Source organism: Lentinula edodes, assembly GCF_021015755.1.
Source record: "Lentinula edodes strain Le(Bin) 0899 ss11 chromosome Unknown C8R40scaffold_19, whole genome shotgun sequence".
Lineage (NCBI taxonomy): Eukaryota > Fungi > Basidiomycota > Agaricomycetes > Agaricales > Omphalotaceae > Lentinula > Lentinula edodes.
The window spans coordinates 448,005-471,716 of record NW_025764325.1 but is presented as its reverse complement, the minus strand read 5'-3'; the positions used below and the strand labels follow the sequence as shown (position 1 = coordinate 471,716).

The 23,712-nt window shown below is 45.0% G+C and overlaps 12 protein-coding genes across 12 annotated transcripts; 6 read left to right on the top strand and 6 right to left on the bottom strand.

Moving 5' to 3' along the window:
- Positions 1-410: 410 nt before the first annotated feature.
- Positions 411-1,205, top strand: C8R40DRAFT_1046587 (uncharacterized protein; the record flags this gene model as incomplete). The annotated part of the gene is made up of 1 exon (XM_046224371.1): positions 411-1,205. One exon carries the CDS (start codon positions 411-413, stop codon positions 1,203-1,205), a length of 795 nt encoding a protein of 264 aa, XP_046086039.1.
- Positions 1,206-1,329: 124 nt separating this feature from the next.
- C8R40DRAFT_1190919 (uncharacterized protein) lies at positions 1,330-2,198 on the bottom strand (the record flags this gene model as incomplete). Its single annotated transcript, XM_046233048.1, has 4 exons — positions 1,330-1,412; positions 1,479-1,587; positions 1,640-2,005; positions 2,067-2,198. Coding segments are annotated over 4 exons (690 nt in total), but the record flags the coding sequence as incomplete, so codon positions are not given.
- Positions 2,199-3,454: 1,256 nt separating this feature from the next.
- On the bottom strand, positions 3,455-4,454 carry C8R40DRAFT_1015141 (uncharacterized protein; the record flags this gene model as incomplete). Its single annotated transcript, XM_046222920.1, has 3 exons — positions 3,455-3,585; positions 3,636-4,035; positions 4,098-4,454. Coding segments are annotated over 3 exons (888 nt in total), but the record flags the coding sequence as incomplete, so codon positions are not given.
- A 1,988-nt stretch (positions 4,455-6,442) lies between these two features.
- Positions 6,443-7,902, bottom strand: C8R40DRAFT_237471 (uncharacterized protein). Its single transcript, XM_046234438.1, has 2 exons — positions 7,886-7,902; positions 6,443-7,808 (listed from the first exon to the last, which is right to left on the bottom strand). The coding sequence occupies exon 2, from the start codon at positions 7,605-7,607 to the stop codon at positions 6,900-6,902; it is 708 nt and encodes a 235-aa protein (XP_046086036.1). The 5' UTR covers positions 7,608-7,808; positions 7,886-7,902; the 3' UTR covers positions 6,443-6,899.
- On the top strand, positions 7,860-9,598 carry C8R40DRAFT_1069847 (uncharacterized protein; the record flags this gene model as incomplete). The annotated part of the gene is made up of 5 exons (XM_046226166.1): positions 7,860-8,005; positions 8,169-8,312; positions 8,465-8,701; positions 8,820-9,159; positions 9,440-9,598. 5 exons carry the CDS (start codon positions 7,860-7,862, stop codon positions 9,596-9,598), a joined length of 1,026 nt encoding a protein of 341 aa, XP_046086035.1.
- A 2,858-nt stretch (positions 9,599-12,456) lies between these two features.
- Positions 12,457-13,083, bottom strand: C8R40DRAFT_1171049 (uncharacterized protein; the record flags this gene model as incomplete). Its single annotated transcript, XM_046231639.1, has 1 exon — positions 12,457-13,083. One exon carries the CDS (start codon positions 13,081-13,083, stop codon positions 12,457-12,459), a length of 627 nt encoding a protein of 208 aa, XP_046086034.1.
- Positions 13,084-13,308: 225 nt separating this feature from the next.
- On the top strand, positions 13,309-14,175 carry C8R40DRAFT_1069845 (uncharacterized protein; the record flags this gene model as incomplete). Its single annotated transcript, XM_046226165.1, has 4 exons — positions 13,309-13,441; positions 13,500-13,552; positions 13,601-13,699; positions 13,729-14,175. The coding sequence occupies 4 exons, from the start codon at positions 13,309-13,311 to the stop codon at positions 14,173-14,175; spliced, it is 732 nt and encodes a 243-aa protein (XP_046086033.1).
- A 1,058-nt stretch (positions 14,176-15,233) lies between these two features.
- On the top strand, positions 15,234-15,799 carry C8R40DRAFT_1171048 (uncharacterized protein; the record flags this gene model as incomplete). The annotated part of the gene is made up of 2 exons (XM_046231638.1): positions 15,234-15,335; positions 15,395-15,799. 2 exons carry the CDS (start codon positions 15,234-15,236, stop codon positions 15,797-15,799), a joined length of 507 nt encoding a protein of 168 aa, XP_046086032.1.
- Positions 15,800-16,712: 913 nt separating this feature from the next.
- On the top strand, positions 16,713-18,095 carry C8R40DRAFT_1046277 (cellulose-growth-specific protein; the record flags this gene model as incomplete). The annotated part of the gene is made up of 9 exons (XM_046224360.1): positions 16,713-16,873; positions 16,937-17,084; positions 17,141-17,206; positions 17,260-17,430; positions 17,487-17,598; positions 17,649-17,731; positions 17,783-17,934; positions 17,991-18,022; positions 18,073-18,095. 9 exons carry the CDS (start codon positions 16,713-16,715, stop codon positions 18,093-18,095), a joined length of 948 nt encoding a protein of 315 aa, XP_046086031.1.
- Positions 18,096-18,374: 279 nt separating this feature from the next.
- Positions 18,375-19,807, bottom strand: C8R40DRAFT_1069842 (cellulose-growth-specific protein; the record flags this gene model as incomplete). Its single annotated transcript, XM_046226164.1, has 9 exons — positions 18,375-18,397; positions 18,447-18,478; positions 18,534-18,694; positions 18,761-18,840; positions 18,901-19,012; positions 19,073-19,243; positions 19,307-19,372; positions 19,442-19,589; positions 19,647-19,807. The coding sequence occupies 9 exons, from the start codon at positions 19,805-19,807 to the stop codon at positions 18,375-18,377; spliced, it is 954 nt and encodes a 317-aa protein (XP_046086030.1).
- Positions 19,808-21,393: 1,586 nt separating this feature from the next.
- Positions 21,394-21,809, bottom strand: C8R40DRAFT_1237520 (uncharacterized protein; the record flags this gene model as incomplete). Its single annotated transcript, XM_046233436.1, has 2 exons — positions 21,671-21,809; positions 21,394-21,613 (listed from the first exon to the last, which is right to left on the bottom strand). The coding sequence occupies exons 1-2, from the start codon at positions 21,703-21,705 to the stop codon at positions 21,394-21,396; spliced, it is 255 nt and encodes an 84-aa protein (XP_046086029.1). The 5' UTR covers positions 21,706-21,809.
- A 1,294-nt stretch (positions 21,810-23,103) lies between these two features.
- On the top strand, positions 23,104-23,679 carry C8R40DRAFT_1069841 (uncharacterized protein; the record flags this gene model as incomplete). The annotated part of the gene is made up of 1 exon (XM_046226163.1): positions 23,104-23,679. One exon carries the CDS (start codon positions 23,104-23,106, stop codon positions 23,677-23,679), a length of 576 nt encoding a protein of 191 aa, XP_046086028.1.
- Between the last annotated feature and the right edge of the window lie 33 nt (positions 23,680-23,712).

The window sequence follows — 23,712 nt, the reverse complement described above, 5'->3', positions numbered from 1 at the left end:
ATCCTAGTGTTTTCCTGCTCAGTAATGTTTGGAATGCATATACAAAACCAGAGCATTATCTACGACGGTCTTTCTCACTTGCTGATCAAAAGAATTTGCCAAATGGTCCTGAAACAACACTTTTCATCCAAGAAGTTGTCCAACATCCTATTCTTGGAAAAGTTCCATCGGCTTCTGTTCAGCTGCTATTCACAAAACTCCGTAATGCTCACCGCCGATTCCTCCTTTTGGATGCATCTCCTCAAATGGCAACGATATCTATGTCTGATACACTCTCTTCCCCAGTTTCCCCAGCTACTTCCTCTATTCTCCAAATATCTAACAAGATATTTCCACAAGCATCTTCTTTATCCAGCACACAGTCCCGGATGGGATTTTTCCGAGACTGTTTGCTAGAGATTGCACCAGTCATGCTTAACCAGCATCTGCCATTACCACCAACAAAGCTGCAGCAGAAAATACTGAAAAACACTGACCGTCACGGTCCTTTCCGTGAACTCAGCACATCACGTTGCAAAATCATGGAACAGAATGGCCCATTTTCTCCTCATAATATCTACTCACGGGAGGGAATTTTCAGTGCACTTGTTTTCCGAGGCATTTTATTCAACACTGATGCTCTTCAAGAGCATGTGGGCTGTGGGTTCTTTGAATCCTGGGATGCTTGGAAGCAGTTTGTGGCTGCTCATCGAGATAAAAAAGAAAGTTACATGTGTAATCCACATGTCTATGGAAGAACAAATGGCCGTTCTCCAAGTAATGCCCAGCATTTCTGGATTGGTAGTGAAATTCTCCACAAGAAACTTCTCCAAGAACCCAATATCACCTTTACCGAAATTGTTGATTTTATTGCCACAGCAAAGGGTTTGGATAAGAAAACTCTTTTTCCAACTTTTGGTATTCTTACTGCCTACTTGTTCACTGTGGATCTAGTATATGCAGGTCGAGCTCCCATGCCATCATTAGAAGAAGTTGCCAAAATGGTATGCAAACTAGATAAAGGCGGTTCCCGGGGCTTGATGAAAATTGGGGTTGCATCTGACAGTTCCCCTAAGCAGATTGCAAGAGGTTTCATAGAGCTCTTTCATTTTCTTGATCAGGATAAAGAGTTCTCTCATATCAAGCACCAGGTAATATTTGACCCTTTTATGCTTGAGCATTCTTTATGTAAAGCTAGTCGTGATAGTTGGTTAAGTTTTGCTTGATTATTTCCATCTGCAACTTCTTTCAAACTGTAGACTTCATATATACTTCAATTTCTAATTCATATATACAGAAATAGCACTAGCAATAGTGGCCTATGAATATTCTATGATTATCTTTTAGAAGTTATACTGTGGTATATGAGCCAATTGCATCTAACATCTCAACCAACAACCAATGATGAACTGCTGTTCGTGCATCTTTACATTCTGAGTATGGGTCATATGAAGCCCGGATAAGTTTGATGAGAAATGAAGCAGGGATCTTTATGGAACGGGTGCAAGTCTTGAATGCACAAGTTCCGGAGGAAAGATATGCATTCTGAAGTTCCTGGCCAATACGAGAGGGAAGGTAAAATGGATCATCATCTTCTACAAGCTGGATCTGTTGATAGAAGAGTTTAATTAAACCTTTATTTTGCAAACAAGAAACATACCTTTAAAGGATCCCCTTCATGCATAATACGAGGTGCCCCTGAAACCGACCAACACAGAAGTTTCATCCGGAAAGTAGATGAAGTTATTTCGTCCAGATTTATTTGTCGGCTCAACCGATCCTTTATGGCTTCAAGAAGGCGTGGACAAGGTGTGCCAGAGTCCTCAAGATAATCACGGAAGATCTCTTTAAAGGTCTTGCCCTCGAAAGGTGCACCAGCATTGGTACAAGCATCGGTAAGCTCCCGTAAGGTTGTAGCTTCAAGATCAACAATAAACGAAAGATTCAAATCCTCAAACCCCTTGATTATTGAGGTTTCAGCGCTTTGAACAAAATTCTCAACACCCCCATCGAAGCTCCGAACAATCTAGAATATACAAATTAGCTATAAACACTTCATTCAAAAGTGTAAGGATAGAGAAACCTACATCAAAGAGGTCTGCGGTTCCATCTATACAACGCATGCGAAAACCTTGCAGAAAAGAGATGAAGAAAACATTATTGATACTGGATGGTCCCACAACTGCATTATAAAGCATCTCGAATGCCAAATGCTGATGTCCAGTCAATGATCGTCCATTTAGTGCTGCAACCTAATCAACTAACAATTAGTCAATATCCCTAGTTATATATGTTGAATTACCTGAATATTATGAAATGATGCAAAGTGTGATGTGAACTGCTGCACATCATCGTAAGGTCCAATACGCAACCAGGCATCAAGGGTGTGGCCCAAAGAGGGAAAATATTGAAAGACTAGTTGACGATGAAGACTACGTAGCTCGTTGCCATTGAGAAGGAAAATAAGTAGTAATGGGTTCAGGCAGCCAGGATAATGTCCATATATTAATGCCAAAGCTGTAACAGCACCAAACATAGCCAATTCTTCTTTTTTCGCTTCCGATAGATGTGTCGAATCTGTTTGGGGAAGAGTAGTTAGAGTACCAAAATCTTCCAGGAGGGGTGTACAAAATTCAGATGCCCGAGTGACAAAATACTCTTCAAACAATCGGTTCATAATGGATTGCTCTACGCCAGGACCTGAGGTGACAAATTCTTCTTCCCCATTTCGATCAATCCGCATTCTATTTTCAAAGCAGAAGGAAGATAAGTAGAATTGAAGGCAGGTTTGAATCAACATACTGGGTAAAATGGCGGTTGGGTGAAAGCACAGTATCCCACTCCCTGCAGCGAATTGCACCTCGTAAAATATCTTTAAAATTGCTGACCAGCTCTTCCTCACTGCTACCTTTGACTCGAAAGCCAGGGCAATCGAAGCCATAATGATTGCGATGAAGCTGACCCACTGCATCAAAAATATTTTTAGACCGTTCCAGATTATAGAAGGTTGGGATATCATCCAATGCCTCTGGCTGGGACCATGGGATTTCCCAGAGCTTGCCAGTAATAGAGGCTGGATCAACTCCTAGGCGCTGGACAACTGAAGACTATATATATTTCAGACATTAGAAGTGAGACTAATATAGATGATACAATAGACTCACCATATTAGGAATGACTTGCACATTCATCTGCTATATGATAAAAGCCTAAGTCATTTTCAAGTATATTAAAAGAATACTTACATTGTTAGTTGTTGGCTGAATATTGGCCTCAGGCAATTGAGACAATGAAGAGTTTGTGATGACTGGTACCAACTCTTGGGCAATAATCCGGGTATCCTGAAGAACAGCAATCAAAGAATATTTGGCAGACACAAGTCAATTCATACCTCATCCGAATCACCACCATCAGAATCTATCTCGTCACAAGAATCCTCCAATTCTGCATCATCCAGAGCTGAGAACTGGAGATTTGCATCGCTATCATGGGCAAACATTTTGTATAATCTCTTCGAAAGACAACGATGGGTGCGTATATTTACATCTTGGCCAAGATAGACATCTGATAAGCTGAACTGAGCCTCAAATGGGTAGGTTCGGATAACTAGAGACATTGGTTATCTGTTTGGATTTCTTTTACTGCAAATCACTCACTTGAATTTAACTGGAAACGGTTTTGATGTGTCACCGACCATCTGTCAATTGCAAAGTCCCGAGTATTCGAAAGAACATCCTGCAAAGTCATTGTGGCTGGAAATGACACTGTGGTAAGCCTGGGAGCTGCATGCACCCCATTTGCTCTCCCACGATTGGTGAATCCCAGAAGCTGCAATGGAAAGCGTTCATGACCAGCAAGTGGAATACTAATGTCTGGTAGAGCCTCAGGCGTATATTGCTCACGGATCTTTCCTACAGCATATGCAATGATGTCACAGATAGGTGTTGCAATAGGAAGATGATTGAATTCGAAAAAGAATCCCAGCTTAGTAAGGATAAGCTTCAGGCTCTCGGTATTTCTGCTATAAACATATGTGTGTCTTGGTAGTCCAAAATGCTATGTATCGGTGGAGAGCCAAATTAGTTTATTTTCCAAAGCATATTAAGATGGGAACATACATTCTGAATTGAGGTGGGTGGCATGGGAGGATAGACCAAAAAATCAACATTTGCAACTTCTACCCCCCCTTCCGCCTGGCTGATACAATTACGGACTGTCGGTAGTGATGGTTGACCAATACTAGGTGGCTTCACTGCCTTTCCTCGAGTCTTCTTCCTTGGATTGTGTGGCAATGAGGTGCTAGCATGCTCAAGACGTGTCTGATTGGAGCGTGTAATTGTTGTCATGCTTGGAAAACCAGAGGAAGATGTTACTCGAGGATGGCCTAAAGTTGCGCTCAAGCCTGAACCAGGACTATAACCACCTCCTAGACTCGCTAGCATCTGCAAACTACTGTAAGGACGGCACTGGGAAGGTGGTGGTGGAAAGACAGTGCGGTCAGGTATATTGATAGGCTGAGGCGGAACTTGTGAAAAAGATGAAGAGTGCTCAGGCTGAGATGGCGATAGAGATGATTGCTGAAGAGCCTGATTTCCAGCAAGTGATACAAGGGGAGACTGAATTGATTGGGAGACTGCCGACTGAATTTGTGGAGATACCGAAGATGAGTTTAGCACAGGTTGTGCCAAGCTAGATGGGAGTACTGATGGCTGAGGCAGCTGAGGAATAGAAGATTGGGCAGATGGATGCAGAGGGACAGATGAAGATGACAAGAGCGATGCTGATTGAGGGCGTCCTGATAGTGAAGACTGTGAAGTCGAGACCTGTGAGCCTACTACTGGCTGAGAGTGCAGTCTCATCAATTCCTGCCCCTGTGGTGACGATAAGAGTTCTCCGAGTAAACGGTATGCATCGGAGCTCATACTGGAGCATAAGTTCAAGAATAGGAGAGAGATATTCCAAAGAGTGTGAGCGTCTTATTAGGTGATGAGGGAAAAAAAATGGGCCTCAAGATAGGATTCCTGTCCTTATATATCTGCAGGTAATTTGTCGAAGCTTTTGGGAAAAACACATTGTCCATGACATGTCCTATCAGACAATCCTAGTTGAGAGCACAAGAGCTCTTGCCATCAACGCTGATCAGCAACAGATCCCGCTACAGTACCGCTAACTTCTGAGACAAACTCCCCTGTAGTCCTGCTGCAATTCCGCTGGTATCCCGCTGGTGTCCCGCTGATATCCCACTGATATCCTGCTGATATCCCGCTGATATCCCGCTGAACCCCTGCTGCAGTCCTGTCGATGAATGGAAGGACTAATGCTGGAGTCAATTCTTTTGTGCTAAATACCTCTCCTAGGCCAGTAGGATGTTGGGAAATTTATATGCACAGAAGAACATTGGCAGATATATATTAGATTTCAAAAATCTTCGGGCTCACAGTTGGATACAGTAATTGGATTTTGATTATAGTAGAGTAGCAAGATTCAGCCGCAGTAGAATAAAATTGAGGTCGAGTGATTTGGAGTCACTAGAATTGATGCAAGTAAGACCTCGATTTTTGATCGAAATCTGCCTTCATATTGATGACACTGCCACAAACGCGATGTACTGCTTTGACCTCTACTTGCACTTGCCTCTATTTGCCTCTACAAGGGACCTTGACCAAATCAAAACCACATTAACTCATAATACAACTATTTCTCTTGGGTCCTGCCAAGTTGGTTGACCTCTCTATACGGGTTTCACGCGTAGCTATTGCCACCGTGGCAATCTTAGTTGCAAGGGCAAGAGCGTGAGTTTACTCCCCCAGACCTCTCGCGAGCTATACCTTCACCACTTGCTTTGTACTCGTGACTAAGGATGTTCAACAATCAATCTACTTTGGGCTTTCCTATCTCCGCAGCGTCATTACGAATCAGTCAGAACATTAGGCCGAGCCCAATGCAAGCCTGCTTTTATCCACTTATTCATGGGATTGTTGGTCAATTACCCCCGCGGTACTTCGCAGAAAATCATCTTGAGGCATTTCTCCCTAAGAATTTACGCTTGGTGCCTGAAATCCGAATCTTCCCCGAGATGAAATGGTTGGTGTATGAGTTGAAGTTCTCTTTAGGCCAAAGCGGTAAGAAACAGTACTGGCTATTCCATCCTTTTGAAGCTCGTGCGTACAGCTGGATGGTTAGCTGAACGTGTAGTCAAGTAGTACATCTTCAAGGCAACCTACTGCCTATTGAAAACAAGGTGGGCACAGCGCATTCGTGCTTACTTTGAAAAAGCGGGTATAGAGATGCGCCTATTTCGTGGATCTGATTTGAACGCACTAGGTACATACATACATGCCACAAATTCTAGTTGACCTATCACCACGCTCCTTTTCCATGGGAGCTAAAACTTTCAGAGAATGTCCAACTTGCTGTTAGCTATTCAGAGTTCACATGAAGTAGGGTGCTGTTCAATCACAAGTGTTATTGAAGTTAATCATGTTCATAAGTCGTGAGAGGCGTGTATGTATGTACAGTGTAAGTATGTAGTCCGTGCTGGTTAGTTTGTTAACTGTTTGATACACCCGAAGCAATAATTATAAGTCAGGAAGGAGATACATTGAACGCAATGATGCAAAACGAACTAAAGCGAATGGGAACTAGCGGCGGGAACACCAGTGAAGAAAACTAACATGCAAAAAGGAAAGAATCAACATAAGAGAAGAAAATCGGATGATAACACTACATATGATGAGATAAGAGATACAAAGAATAGTCACCAGCACTGCAGTGAACTAGAAGAAATGAGGATGGTATGAGGTGACGACATTATCCCAAACCAAAGCAACGATGACAATGAGATGATGTATGATCAGTCCAAGTGAGAAAATGCAAAGGAGAAATGGAGATGAGACCAACTACACGCATGGGAGCAGCGGCTAATACTTTCTCCCTTTCCCGACAATCCCTCGCATCCTTCGTCGAGCTCTGAATACGCTGAATCGAACTCGGAATGCGAGAGCATTGCAATGTCGTCGAAGTGCTTCATGACAGCTGGGAGTGTAGTCCGGCTCTATCCCGTCTGTAGAGCGCGCGTCAGGAAATGAAATTTCGTCTTCAATTTCTTCGGGATGTGATAAAGAATACGTGTGTGGTAATGTGGTTGGTAGAGGAGAGAAAGAAGGTGATGGGTAGGATGGCGATGGCGCGCTGTAGGCAGAGAAGGGATACGTCGTGTGTACTCGGCGAGGCGCGTGCGTTCGAGAGTGAAATCTGGGAGACGCGTCGTAAGAATCATATCCCTCATCGCTAACCTCCAGCTCGTCTTCGTCTTCCTCCTCATATCCGTATCCATACAAGTCCATGTCCCTGCCACTCCTGTTACCCCTCCTGTAGTACCTTCCCGCTCTTCTGTGTCGACCATAAGTCGATGCCCCTGAAGACGAAGAGGAGCCAGAAGATGATGAGTAAGAGTATAAGTGCTGGGGTTCGCTCTTTGTTGTTTTTGACTCCGAAATCAAAGACAACGATAGAGGCGAATGTTGTCGAATCGACTGCTGAGGCATGTCGAAGCCACTTTCAAATTCGTAGTGAGTTCCGCGGTCGAAATCGGTATTATTCGACCTAATGTCGTTCAAGCTGTGCATTGAGTGTTGTGAGAACGAAGCGAAGGGTAAGCCCTAAGGTGATAGTCTGATAGAAGTCTTGGAGCTAGACGCGGAGGAATGTGCTGTTGAGTACGAAAGGAATCGTCGGTCAAGTGCGAATTATAATCCGATGCGTTAGGGGGAGGGTGTTCAACCATTCATCCAACCTTGTGGTGCTTATATATAACCTGCCCACGACCTCTATACGTAGTGGTTACTAGAAAGAAAGGGAGACGGAAAAGGAAACCCACGATGACACCACAAACGAACCAACTTACGGCATTATTTCTTTATGTAGTTCCTTCCTCCCAATACACGCCGCAATGCACGCTGCAATCGCGGCGGGCGGTTAAATTCACCGGTTCGGTTCGTCTCCTCGAGGCAGCTCGCCATTCAAAGTGAGCCAAGCATACCTCCAATGGCAGCCTGAAGTACGCTCAAGTGATATGAACGTGGTAAGGGTCAGGTCTTTCCAATCTCCTTCCCAACCATACAATCTGGCTTTCTGGAGCTTGAATCATCCTTTCGAGATTTCACCGGCTAGATGAATGTTCGGATTAGATCGATGGCTGCACTATCGCATTGTGATCATATACAAGTGCGCATTGATTTCGCGATTGCGATTGCGATAGGACGCCGAGTGCACTGTCACAGTCTATGCAAGTTGCTTCATGCCTCCTGCATCGAGAAGAAAAAGCGTGAAAGGTGCGAAATATGGAGACTTGAGCCCCCTGTATTTGGCGAGATATGTAATAGTACACAAGGTGGAATGCAAGCCTCGGGATAAGCGCTGTATGGTGGTCGTAGGGTTCGGAAATCGGGAAAAAAAATGCGACAGCGTATGTTTGGGGTATCAGGATATCGGTGAAGGCGGACCGTGGTGAAGATTGTGATAGCCATCCTGATAAAGTTGGAAGATGTCATCCAGTGCGAACTAAGGACAAAAGTATGCGCTGCATCAAGCGCCACGAATGGGGAATCAAGAATCTGCATTTCTTGTCATGCAGAAAGCCAGATGAGACCCGATATTCCCAACCAGTGGATTTGAACACCAGTCCGACGATATACCGACCAGAAAAAACGGCCAGTCCAGGGTATCAGCACATCTGCAGAGACCGCGTGATTCTTGGCACAAGAGGTCGTCCTGTCACAGAACATCATCCTCTGCCGCTTAACTTGGTCACCGAGCCTTCTCAACATTTCCGGTCTCAGACGAGAGCGGATTCACTACGGCGATAACACCGGTAACGACTGCGAACTCGACGGTGCCAGCGCATATGCGCGAAGAATATACTCTTCGGGAATTCCTGAGTCTTCTTCTCCCTCCTATAGCAAAGTGGTCCAAGATTCGATAAAGTCCTTGGTCTTCTTGAACGATTACCCCCATCGTAAGGGCTCGCGCACATCAGAATTGTCCGCAGTGATCGCAAACATGGGTGCAGAAGAGGCAGTCCAAAGTCGTTCGATATGCATTTTTGATGATGCGAAGGAGAGTGGATCGAGGAAAACGCGGTACTTCGACACCCACCGAGAAGGGTATCAAGATAGAAAGGTTATTTGTCGCGAATAAGATGGTCTGCAAAGCTCGAGGATTGTGCATCGAGACCAAGCCGGACCATATGTCACCAGACATTGAGAAATCGTTGAATTAAGGTCCTGACAGTGTGTTCTCGAATCTCTATGTCATAATGATAAGTTCCCTCAGCAGTTGAGAAGATTCTAACCGTGCGTACCTATAATTTCTTCTTTGTATTTGCCCTTGACATCGATATCGAACCATACAGGGATCCTATCTGCTCTAGAAATTCCACTGATGCGAACCAAAAAAGCAGTGGAGCAAGCACGATCCTCTATGGCGCCGCCCGGACGAAAAGTGGGAGAAGAAGATTATACAGGTCCGGGAACAGCACCAGAAGAAAACTTTCGTGCAACTAGCTGGAGAACTCAGAGCGAATGTAGTGCGACTGACGAGGTTGGACGCTCTGTTCTGAGCTCAAACATTCCATGGAATGGAGCAAGTCAACGAGAAGTTGAAGGATATTCCAAGGTCGATTACTCTTAAGATCGACCGTTATCGAAGAAAAAAATTTTGACCACGAATAAATTTAAGGATGCTGTAGCTTTGACAAGATAGTCTTGCTCGACCAACAATAGGTCTACAAGTCCAAGCACTGAGTCAACCTGTCAATTTATTCGTCTACAAGGATAGGTATTAGCTCACCGGCGAAGGAACAAGTCGAGCTTAGAAGATTCCAAATTTGAGAACTCCTGGAGTGTTCTAAATCCAGCTACTAGAATATTGCTTCCTACAGCCTGAGGATGATGATATGAGAAGATTAGCCGCGATCTTGATATTTTGAAGTACAAATTCCGGAGATAGGTACCTTCAAACGCACTGAGTATCAAATTTTGAGCCCCAGGTACTGCAAGTATGGCCAAAGCAAGATATTCTGACCTACACACAAGATATTCGTCAAAGACGAGAGAGGTACCGGCGGCATACGACCGAATGATCCGAAAATATGTAATCCTCCCAAACTGTACTTACCAGCGCTTCTTTCTTTTCTCACCTTTTCTCACCATCACCAAATTCACAAGTCTGCGACGAAAATCGATCACGACGCTCAGAAACAGCTTTCTCTTTACAAAACTTCCCTGGGCTGTGATTAGCTGTGTCTCACTCAGGAGTAAATCGTACTTAGCTCTGTTCAGCTCTCACCAGCTGTTAGCTTGCTGTTTGTCAACTGAGCCAGTTCGTGTGCGCTTTTCCCTCGAGGCGTCCAATGTCAAGTGATATAATACTTTACCCGAACCATATACAATTCCGGACCTATGATTGCGAACTGCGATAATCCCTGATAATCCCTCTTGATGAAAGGAGAAAGCCTTTTTGTGGGTATTTTCCATGATTCTTCCATGATAATTGACGGTTCTCGATTATCTATCTATCTCCGGGTATTTCTCTGAGTATTCCACACTGGCAGTATGGCAGTATTCTTCAGCTCCGTTCTATCGCGTCTCATCTCAGTGACACAGTCTCAATTTTTATCTAATCATCTTTGCATGCATCGACTAGGTCTCAGCCGAGCCTTGAGGACAACCAGATTATATCACATCTCGTCCTGTTAACTTTCATCTATCAGAAAAATACCCGATGGCAACAAAGGGCAGCCTTAACCAATACGGGATGCTCAGCTCTCCACTTAGGTCGTGGTGCGCCACAGATTCCTATATGTCTCATCGGGTGTATATACTGTACGAGTAAGCACCTACGAGTACTGCGCGCCTGATTTTTTCATATATCCCCATCCTCTTCCTTCCTCCTCAGGTCGTTCACTATCTTTTTCAGTTATCCTCCCGCCAATCTATTGCCACAAGTTGTCATTGCAAGGAACGTTGTAAAACTTTGCACGGATATCCGTCTGGTAATATATCATCATCAATCATCAATCATCCGTCTTTCAAGTACTTTCTTTCACCTTTCCATTTCCGAAGATTGCCGCATCATTCAGTTCTTTGTGCGTATGTTTTTGAAATTTTACGCATTTGCGCATGTCGGCTCCCCACGAACGCCTCGAGTAACTTGCCTCACGACAAACCAGGATAATCTTCAATGGGCTCCGAAACAGGCCGATTCTTCGTAGATCAAATTCCATCACACCTCGCGACGGAGGTAACGCCTTGAGTCGTGCCTCGAGTCGAGCCTCAAGTACATCATTCGATTCATGTTTTCAAACGCGGGGTTTTCTATGAAGGGGTTTCTCCTTTCTTCGTACTATTCTAATCGGATAAACTCCCCGATCTGTAGCGACCCATTCTCTATAATCACTTTTCCCCCTTCATGTTGTCAATTTCTTTCTTCCTACTATTCTTTTCAGTCTTCGTATGTATGTTTCGGTCAAGCGGTTGTTGATGGTCGAACGAACTGATCTTCCTGATCTACAGCTTTTTTGTTTTCAATCCCGCTATGAGCAGGAGCATGCATTGAAGCTATTGAGACAGCATAAATGTGTATGAACCACTTTACGCGTAAGGGAGGGCAGAGGGTTTTTTGGAGCCTCAGGCAAGGTCAGGGTGGTGATAACATTAAAATTGTGCGGTATCACTGCGGAGGTCTGTAAAATGGTGCAAAGGCTAGAACAGTTTCGAGAACAATAGATTGGTCGATATAATGTATAGACAATACGTCGACTTCTCTTTGACCACTGATATCCATTCTGAGATCCTACTACCACCTCGTCCTAACGCGCTACATCCACGACTCAGAAGGACGAGACTTCGAAAGCAACCATTCAAATTGAAGACGCGAAGACCGCAATACTACGGAACTTGTGAACCAAGATATCATGAGCGTGTAAAGGCACTTCTCCACAAAGGTAAATGATATGCAATAGCATGTAGAAGTCGAGTCTGCATAACGACGAGCACGATCATGTCGACCTGGCAGGAGGTGCACTCTTTCCACTCTTCGGAAATGCAGTTCAAATTCATGTGGTAATCACGATGAACAAAAAGTACATCCTGAGAGTACCTACATCCCTGAGTATAATAGACCGCCAATACAATCGTTCGTCTTGCAAGTCCAGGCGCAGGTTCCTCCTCCAAAAGTGTATTCGTAATGAGGCTTCGGACAGCGGACATAATGCTATTCTGGAGCGCTCGGACGTCGGAATGCTGAACGTAAAGTGTACCGTTGTCTCTCGTAAAGGTCGTGATCATCGTTGAATATATAAAGAATCAGGAAAGCAGGAACACTGGGTGCACAGGACTTTGTATAAAGAGGATCCTCGAGATTTAGAACTGTAGGGAACATTAGAAACAGTATCGAGAAATTGGAACACCTCTCACCTTATGCCAAAAGACGGAACAATTCTCCCTGCATACGCTTCATCTCCTTCTCCTCTTCATCAGTTGAACGGTTTAATTCCTTTGATGCCACTTCCGCCCAATTAATCTTCTCCTCTATCTTTGTCCGATATTCATTGAGTGCAGCACAAGTTCTCAAAAGCTCCTCATCCTGCTCGTGCCGGACTGAGGTAGGATCGAAATCGACGTCATTGTCGACAGAGCATTGTGGAAGTTCTCTATCAAAGATAATGAAGACTAAGGTCTTTTCAAGATCCTCTTGACCCTCCATCCACTTCTCCATATCCTTCCTTGTGTCTTCTTTCACCTCTAGGATTCTCTCCAGCTTCCGTTTATTCGCCTCATGCATTGAGGTCCTATAATCTACCAGCTGATTCAAATGGTTGATCTTGCGCTGGATCCATAAGACGCGAAGAGCGAGGTACAAATTTGTGAAAAGTGGGACGCTAAAACAGACGCAGGCTACGCCGAATACGGCCTGGGAAGCCAGACGGGTGCTGTATCGAGAAACAAGAAGCCCGAAAACTTTAGTGAATCCGTTATTTGAGGCCCGAGGTGCTCCCAGCAAAGTAGACGACAGGTTCAGAAAAAAAGATGTTCGGGAAGCCATGGTCCATGAAAGCTCGGGACGAGTTCACCTCATCATCGATCAATGTTGGGCGCCAACGATGATCTCGAACAATCACCATGTGAGGATAGGGATCAGTATAATCGCAAACTTTTATCAGACATGTGTGGCCCATCGTTGTACGGTACATGCTGAGTATATATATGGTAAACAGCTAATGACCCTTATCATAATTTCGCACATTATTGCTGTTTCCTTCTTACCACCATGTGCTCCTACTTACGGAAAACGTCATCATATCGTATTCCTTCACTTCCAGCATCTACCATCGGTCAATCAATGAAATCCAAAAGAACGTTCTCCTCATCTAACAGCAATTTGAAGATCTTTTGGGGTTCCTGTACGTTCGCTGTTCGTTAATGGGCTCAATTCGTAATTATCTGTTGTATGGTGAATAGCATCCGTTATTTCACAAGCTATCAGGATACAAGGGTCTCGCCATATCAACAAGGTCCCTTCACTGACTGACGTGTGGTTTGTCTAACTGATTACAACCTAGATTTTGATTTCGAAGCATTCCGGGCTACGATGTATGTCCGACTCACGTCCAGAGTCTGGGCCCGAAAAGCCTACTCAAGAACAGTTGCGACACAAAGCAGTGAGCAGCGGTACTTGCCTTTGCATTAGGATTTTACTAAAGCTTCGGAAACAATTCAGACGACAGAAATAATACCAGAAGAACTTCGTCTAATCGGCGAAATCCGCCAAAAATCCGCGCCCATGCGTTGGGTCTTTATCAAGTTGGCGTGGAGGTTATTTAAAAGACTGCTTTTCAGCAATACCAAAGACCAAGATATGTCGAAATCATTGAAAATCTTGCAGAATTCCCAGACATTAGCAGAGCGCACAAAAAAAGACTTCAAAAGCTTAATGGATTTTGATAATCTCCTGCGGGGTGCTGTGTCAAAATACTGCAGGAATACCTCTTGTAATGATAAGATTACCATCAACGGTAATGTGGATCCACTTCTAATTGCGGTGCGTCTTCACAGACTGCGCAAGTCGATGGAGGAAATGCAAGATTTAGAGAAGCTTGTACGAGAACAGATGAAGGAAGTTGTAGGAGAATTGTGAAGCTAAATCAGGGCGCAGTACAAGCAGGATGGCTCATCGACATTGTATTCTTGTATTCTACCATACCTAGTACTAAACATCATCTACGCTGAACTGATCGGTAAAAGTGAATAAAGTGATGATTCTTTCTACCACTCATTATGCTGTAATTTTAAAGACACATAGTATGTCCTCGACACTGTAAGGAGAAACACTCGAAGAGGGAAACATCAGGCTTCGATAACAACCCTAGGATATCCATGTTCATTGGCTTAGCTTAGTGGAGCGAACTTCAACCGACTGAGATCAAGAGTTGGACATCTTTGGGAGTCGAAGTAAGGCTTTCAGAGCAAGAATCATTGCATCCGATGATACCGAGAGGAAGGGATCTACAACCTTTATTGCAATCCCTCATTTGCCCTTCGGATAGCGAGGATGCGAGAATTACTCATAGATGATACGCATGTCCAAAATACCAAGAAGTATGACTCGAGATTGTGGCGGAAGAGGTAAGAAGAGGTACCCACCGAGCTCGATGATCGTGGCCTGGCTCAAATAATATGAAAGCAGTTTCAAGTTCGACTGGGTGATAGATTGTGATAGAGAATACGTACGGGTTCACATTTCCCGTCTTATATGATGTAGATACGCGTTCAGCGAGTGTAGTAAGGGGCAAAGGTGCTTGAAAGGTGCCAAAATCTGAAGAAGTGGTGCTCACGTGAGCGTATTTCTCGTTCATCATTGAATGGCATCTTCATCGCTTCGGAGGTCCTTTTCACGATTTTTGGAATGTTGTCCACATAAACCATCTATAATATCAGTCCCTGAGCCACCGCTCCGTCATCCCCACCTAATACATAAACAAAGCACCCACTTCTGTACGCTCATATGGTGCCTCAGCGTCCAAATCAATCATCAATGTTACACAGATCCTGTTCCTTCACGTATCCTCCAGCCACCAAGTGATCATTGGAAGACGCTTACACATATAGCTCTCTCGTGCGTATTCACGCTGATTGTCTTAATTTCATTTACTGACGAAGTTGACCACACGTAGACGTCCTACTTCTTCACGATGCATGTCAACCTTCAATCCTACAGAGGCCCATGGTTCTTCTTCAATAGAAACACAAGTGACAGAGGATAAAGCTGCGTGGGTGCGTCGAATGAGAGACCTTGCGGTGAGTAATGTACCTTCATGATCAGTAAAAGCGAGAGAATAACCATTTATGCAACCCAGAGAACCAAAATCATACCCGGAGAAGTCCAACTAATCGTCAATATCGAACCTGCAACACTCACTGTGAATCCAGAATTCTTTTGGAAGGCCTTGAAACTCTTCTTTTTCGACAAGGATGAGCGTAGTCGTCGGCTTGTACGGCGTTGGAAGCAGGTGGGACGCGATACCATGAATAACCGCAAAGACGTCCGCCAGTTGAACAAAATACTGGGGAATGCTATCGAACGCTATTCCATGAACCCTGAATCGTGCGAGGATGAGATTAAGATCAAGGAAGGCGAGGATCCGGTTCTTGTTGCGCTTAGACTCTATGAACTACGCGAAAACTTGAAGCATGACTGTAACATTACGGAGCGACTATTTGTAGAAACGGCTAAAGCGTTCGGGATACATATTAATGATTAGAATTTTTGACGACCTCTAGGATCATTTTGAGCCTTGCGTTGGCCGTGAATACGTGAGACTGTGGAAAAAGCCTTCGCTGCAAAGGTATGTCTTTGGTTTTCTACTCACAGTTATAGTATCCAGATAGTATCACCGCGCGCTTACCTCTGAAGACAGCAATTTGCTGCAGTTTTGAGGTGAGGAACACTGGATCCAGCCCCTTTTTCAAGTCGTTCTCCGCGGATAATACGCTCTCAAGCTACGGGTCGTCCAGAAGATCCAATACTTCCATCGTTGAAAATATCATGCGTTTTATTCAAGCTACCAGCCGGCAATTTCGGAAGAGGTTACAGCTTTGATTTTTTACTTCGGAACTATGCTGTGTACTTATTCATTTGATCATCACGAGCCATTCACTGCGGAAGATTCGCGGGTCGCAACCAATCGCGATGGCGAGGTTCAGCCGCTCTTCAAATAGCTCCAACGTACCGTATAGCTCGTTTATTTCTGGAGTTTTGCGCTAGTTGAGGTTTCGGTGGCCGGACCATGATATATCGGTATGTCCCTTACTACCTTTGCCCCATCCCTCAGCCCCAACTCACCAATATTTTAGTCTCGGATACTACATGGATCTTTCCGACATTTCCTCGCAAGACTTCTTTGGGCTGTACCTATGACGCCCTACCTGTCTGTGGTTTTGCAATCATCCGTCCAATGTTTTTCATTGAAACTAAATTTCCCCTGACCAAAAAGCATTTGTTCATTCATCGACCTTCTCCGCTGCCGAGATGGACATTTATTTTTGTATCTCGTGTCTTAATAGCCTACCGCGTTGTAGTTCTGTCAATTTCCAAATATTTGAATCTGTCTCCAGGTATAAATTCTGGCAAGACCACACCGCCTCCTCCTCCATTCGTAGGATTCCTGGCGAAACATGTTCACTCAGCTCATCGCCCTCGCCCTTCTAGCTTTGCCCAAGGCCCGAGCTCATGGTGGAGTACTTGCTATCTCCATCGGTGACGCTTGGTACGATGGATGGCAGCCGTACGACACACCTGTCGGTCAAACTTCCATTATCCGTCCATGGTCATCTTAGTGAGTCTTTTTCATCGACGAAAGTTGTCTGCGCACTGTTATTGAGCCGGAACACCTAAACAGCAATCCAATCACCGACGCCACTGATCCCACTCTCTCCTGCAATGACGATGGAACGTCGTCAGCCCTGCAGCTAACAGCTCCCATCACTGCTGGTGAGGAGATTACGGCCTACTGGAATATCCCTTGGCCTCATCCCTATGGACCTATGGTGAGCGTTTTCTTATTTTTCCCCCGAGTTATATCGGAAACTAATGTTTTGGCAAGCTTGTATATATGGCTCAGTGCCCTGGAACGACTTGCACTGGCGTCAATTCTGACACTCTCGAATGGGTTGGCTTTTGTTAACTTAAGTAAAGCCTCTACTAATGAGATATCATATTCAGTTCAAAACTGACGAATCTGGTCTTATCAACGGCACAGTCTACGATGGTTTCTGGGGTGACGGCCTCATGATTGCTGACAATTCCTCTTGGACAACGACTATTCCGGCTACTATCCCCAGTGGTCCCTACCTCATCAGGTTCGAAACGATCGCTCTTCACTCTTTGCCCGCCGTAAGCATGAAGTGCCTATTCATTATGTTCCTAGCACTTACCCACTATATTGATAGCAATTCTACCCCGAATGCGCGCAACTCGACGTTTCTGGAGGAGGCACTCAAGCACCAACTTCCTACGAGCTAGTGACCTTCCCTGGTGCTTACTCCAATACAGACCCCGGATGTGAGTGGTCTTATTTCTAAGTACAAACGTCGATTTGAGACTATTGTCAGTGACCATTGACATTTACTCGAATGAGGCACAAACGGAAACCACTTACCCCATCCCCGGTCCTCCCCTTTACGGTTCTCCTCCAGTATGTCCAAACGACCTCATGATTGACTCCTGCTGATTAATCCCATTTTAGCCTTCATCCACGACCAGCGTAGCTAGCTCTTCTTCTACTGGCTCTGCTACTGGTACCGGCACTAGTTCCGCACCATCCTCAACACCCACTGGACCAACTATCCCTGAGTACGGCCAATGTGGTGGCTCCGGATGGACCGGTGGCACAGTCTGGTATTTGACCATTATTGTTGTAAATATTTCTTCCATTGATCCCTCTCTCATCGTAGCGCGCCCCCTTCCACCTGCCAAGTCGTCAATGGTACGTTTATCTGTATCGCTTGCTCAACCTCCTGTTCATGATCCCTCCAGCGTACTACTCACAATGCCTGTAAACAAACTTGAGGAAGAGAGTTCAAATTATGTATGTACATTCCACATGTTTAGCCACTTTCTTCTTAATGTAATGGAGCATTTGTTGAATGTTTTTATTGGAAATTTCCTTGGTTATCCTTGAATTTCTTCAATATCCAGGGTAACTGAACTGCAAATCGTAATAGCATTAGCAACATAAAGTAAACTCACTCTAAATGCTATCAACTATATCAAAGATACATTCTCCGGTTCTTCCCTGGCTTCACATCTGATCATGATTGATCTTTGTTTCACATCACTTAGTAGCACTGAGAGTAATAGGCTAAACGACAGTGTTAGCATTACAAGATGAATGTTTGGATAATACACACCATTAACGACGTTGCATTTAAATGGGGATGCACTACAGGCACAAACCAGTCAGACGTTGAACAGAAGGAGTGAAAGAATGTTGTTACCAGGTTGTGGATCCGGTAAACCCTATACCGCCACACTGTCCATACTCGGGAACAACTGGGCCAGTGGGCGTTGAGGATGGCGCACTACTGCTAACGGAGGTGGTTGGTACGGAACTCGTCGAAGAAGGTCCAGAGGGACTCGCAGGAGTCGATGTCACACCCTAGAGTTACAAGATACATTAGTCCAACATTCAATGGGATAAGGTGTGCCGATATAAAGGACGTACATTTGATCCGTACAATGGAGGGCCGGGAATTGGGTAGGTAGTCTCAGTCTGAGCCTCATTGGAGTAGATGTCGACAGTCACTAACGGGAATGAACGTGTCAGCGAACAGATTCAGATACAGTTCAAACAAGAGGGCTTACGTCCTGGATCGGTATTTGAATATGCTCCAGGGAATTTGACGAGCTCTGCAGCAGTAGGTGCTAAGGACCCTCCTCCGGTCACCATAAGCTGCGCACATTCGGGGTATAGTTGCTGGAAAGTTCGACATTAGTCTCAACAAAGAAATGACGTGTTTTTTGAAGTGGAACTTACCGCAGGCAAAGAGTGAAGAGCGATTGTCTCGAATCTGATGAGGTAGGGCCCGTTGGGGATAGTCGAAGGAATGGTAGTTGTCCACGAAGAATTGTCGGCGATCATGAGTCCGTCACCCCAGAATCCGTCATAAATCGTGCCATTGATGAGACCAGATTCATCAATTTTGAACTGCAAGGTAGGGCAGAAAAAGATAAATGACCATTTCAGTACGCCTGAGTTTCGACCACTAACCCAGCTCAGAGCGTCGGAATTTACACCGGTGCAGGTAGTCCCCGGGCATTGAGCCATGTATACAAGCTTGGTCACGAAGTTATCAGATAAAGGGAAACGACGATCAGGGATGGAGATCTATGGAGATATACCCACCATTGGACCATACGGGTGAGGCCAGACTTGATTCCAGTACGCGGTGATCTTCTCGCCTGCAGTGATTGGTGCAGTCAACTGCAGAGCCCCCGAAGTACCATCATCGTTGCAGGACAAAGTGGGGTCTGTGGCATCCTGAATGGGATTACTAAGTAGGTGGGTGCAGTTAGATTCCAAGCACAGCGCTCCAAATGCGATATCTTACTAGCTTGACCAGGGACGAATGATAGTTGTCTGGCCAGTAGGAGAATCGTATGGGGCCCACCCATTGTACCAAGTATTGCCAATGGCAATCGACAGCACACCGCCATGGGCCAAGGCTTGCGGAAACGCCATGAGAGCTAAAGCAATAACTTGTATAAACATTGCGTCAAATCTTTGCAAGTACTAGACAGAATAAAGCGGCGAGTAAGCTCTATGAAGGCGAAAAAGATCTTCTCAGATTTTATACCCTTTCCAGGCTTCCAATTTCACGTCCAACTTAGAGCCTAAGAGCGGAGCGCATAATTCTAATCAGACATGAGATGTAGAAATAAATACGCTGCCCTACCAGTGCCAAGGTCAACGACGACCTGAAGAGCATTCAAAGCTCTGCAGAATATGCTTGGCTTGTCCGGATATGGACTGCCTATGCGAAGTACACTGCTCCCGTATACGACATCCATGTCAAGAGCCGGACTTCGAACAATTGTCGGAATGCATATTTTCCGAAGAGACTACAAGAGTCACAAAACAGTCAGCGAGGTAAGCTATAGTCGATCTTGGATGACATACCAATATGAAACTTTCCTATTCTCTATGTCACCGATTGAAGATGATGGCGGCGCAACCTCGTGAATTCCTTCGTTTCAAAACCGCAAATTTCCCGAAGATGGGAATAATAAGCAAAGCAGATAGAGAACCATTAGACTTTGTGGTAACTTGAATCATAGTAGCTAGAAAGGCAAGGCAACTTTGACCTCGTCAGATCCTGAGGATACTGTATGATTTTTAGCACTGGCCTAGTTATAATCTTAGTATACTATAGAGAAGAGGCCATTAGAGTCATACCTGACACAAGTTTGACGACAACGTTAACCTTCACCTGATACAATCTGTTTAAATTCGTATGTAAGTAAGTAATCCTTTTCTCTCCGGATTTCAGAACGTGGAAAATTGGTCCCAACGTCATCGACATTCATCGTTCTTGGGCAGAAAAAGCTGGTGTCGTATAAGTAGGAGCACAGTCATCATCACTTAGCAGCCACGATGAAGTTCGATGCGAGGTGCAACAACCTGAGTACATCTCATGGCTGGAGTATCCCTGCCCAGACGATACCAGTTGGCCTTTTCCTGCATTGCTGGTGCGAATCTAATAGGTTTTCTAGACTTGCTAATGAGCTCCATTCTATAACTCTCTTCACAGTGCCTGTTGTCAGCAATGAAGATGATAACATGCATTTTGTCCAGGTGATGTGTGTCCCGCCCGGTTTTATGTCTCCACATCATTATCTCTGGTGGTGGCAAGATCCTGTCGCACAGTAGAGGTGAGGCCAAGTCGAGCTAGGTGTGTAAAAGAGAAAAATGATAGATGCTTGAAGAGGTAATTTGTCCCAAAACCCAGATTTATCCAAGTCTCCATCCACCTTGCCAGTCACAAGAAGTAGCCCATAGGTGTAGTAGGAGATAGATTCATGACACTCTGGGGCTGACCTCACAAGCCATATAGCTCCTCCGATAGGAACAAATCAACCAAGGAAATAATCTCGCACACAGTGGATTGTCAAGGTCCTGTTCAAGTTGAGCGTTGGTACAAATAGGCATCCAAAGGAGGCACCTGCTTTGGGAGTTCAAATTCGCTTGACACGATTAGGTGAGAGCTTAGTTTCAAAAGGTGAAGTAGGCGAGGCCGCGTCGAAATCAACAAAATACGATTCAGTACCAGTAACATAGAGTACTCAAAAGTTGTACCATCATTTCAACCGATACCACTTGACCTTCTCCTGCCTTTCAGATGTGAATCCGAAAGCTTCTATGGACCTCATAATGAGTTCTTCCTTGTGTTCTTTGACCATTTTCAGATCTTCAGTGCTATTCTGAGCAACATAGAGGAGCAAATATGCTTCATTCTTGTGTTGTGACTCGCGGCCAGTCTCATAGCTCCAGAGCATCAAGTCTGGTGGCTGCAGATCCCTGTAAAGTCAAGTGTAAAGAGAAATAATACCATAGGTTCTGATCAAATCAACATACGACATGCGATTGCAGGCCACTGCACCACCGTGCATGGCAGAAACTCGGCTCCTTTTTTGAGGGTTATGAAATATTATGGAATCAAATAAACGGGGCGCCTTACAGGCGCTGACATTGAATGTTTTTTGCGAACAAAATAAAAGCAAAGTCACATAAACTGTTGAACGCGGCTATGCTGTTCACATGCCACTATTATGAACATGTGTTATAATATGTCATATGTAGTCATATCTAGTCATTTACTATATGCGGATTCCTCAGTACTTCCTTATGTAATACTGTCATACAGTTATGTATATAAACAGGCCATATCCTGTACTGGAATCCAACTCGCTTCTCTCTTACTTTTATTGCCTCACTGAGACACTAAGCTCTACTACCAGGTATGGTACTGGAGAGTGTTCCCACTACGCACTCCTTGCCTGCTCAACAGGTTATGGGCCCCGGATGAACGCTTTGCTGAGCTCTAAGCTCGCAGCGCTCTCTGGTGTACTGTTGTCATTGACGCATCTATTTGATTGCTGTCTCTGACACAGACCTTTACCTGGCACGTCGCCTCTGGTGCTGAAGTCAATATCGCACCTAACAGTGCTGATTATGACATCGCCCAAGAGTGCTTGACACTGTAGATGACAGCTTGCTAGACATATGTCGCAGCTTGTCACTACTGGCAATAACATTCATGCCATTTTTCCATCTGTTGTCTTGAGCGTTTATGAATTGCATGCTGACATTTTCTGTTGATTTTATCCAGATCGCAATGTCTTCTGCACTCTTCACTGCTGTTACCACCACCCTCAAAGGTGATAACTACGACACCTGGGCCTCCGAAATGGAAGCCTTCCTTCAGGCTACAGGGCTTGAATCAGCAATTACGACTGACCAACCCAGTGAATGTCATATGCATGCAATTCACCCCATACGCTTCCCGGCCCGGCCCGGAGCGGCCGGACTTCGGAGTAATTACCTTGTGACTTATTTATTATTCCGAGCTTTCATCGAGGTCTTATGACTACTGTATTTGGGATGTATATAAGCTAGAATACTTTGTACGTTGTAGTCAAGCTTGAAATCAAGTGTACCACCTTATCCCACTCTTTAATATCTCTTTTACCTTTGCTTCTGAGCTGCTCCGGACTCCCGGATCACAGGAACACCATCTAGGCTACTCATCTTGACACTATATCCTTGCCATTATATTCCCGGGGACACAACAGTGTGTGAAGGGTGTTGCTAATAGCTTCACCGACGTCCCACTCCCAGTGTGTACTACAGGCCAATACTCAGTTCCGGACCTCGGAATTATCCCGGGCCATTCCCGGGCCAGATCCGGCCTCAGAACCTCTATAGTTATTGACCTGTAGGCACGGTCTTGTCAGTATTTCAAGCTTACACTTCATTACACTGTTCCTTCACCGAAATACCCCTTCATTATGTCTTTTGGCTCTGGTCCTGAATCCTTCCTCGAGTATGCCTTATCTTTACCTGATCCGGTCGGCCCGGACCCGGAAACCTCGGATTCGTCGGACCAATCTAGCCCATCTGACCACAATTCTGAACAAGAATCAGTTCAGTCCGGTACTATTTCCGATCCTGACCAGTCAAGTTATGACTCGGAATTTCCTGGCCCATTTGATTATGATTATCTTCATGAATCCTCTGACTTCGACTCGGATCACCCCGGCCCTTATGATCTCCGTTACCTACATTCCTATCCTTCATCCTCAGCCTCAGACTCGGTTGAGTCTTTCCACTCGTTTGCCTCTGATAACTCCGAAGCGCCGGAACCCCGGCCCGGTGATGACAGATCTGGTCATCCTCACCTCGGACCCGATGGCAGGCTTTTGGACTCTGAGAGGGAAAGGCGCAAGGTGCTCGGGTTGTGCTTTTATTGTGGAGGAGAACATATGAAGGTAGATTGTCTCAAACTGCAGGCCCGTACAGGACAGAACTACGATGCAGATAACTCTGAATCGGATGTTCCGGGCTCCGATGATGGTTCCGAGTAATTCCTAATTTTTTCTACATTTTAATTCCGAATT

Excerpts from the sequence above, each read along its gene's own strand:
- C8R40DRAFT_237471 (XM_046234438.1), bottom strand. The coding sequence starts at position 7,607 with ATGCACAGCTTGAACGACATTAGGTCGAATAATACCGATTTCGACCGC.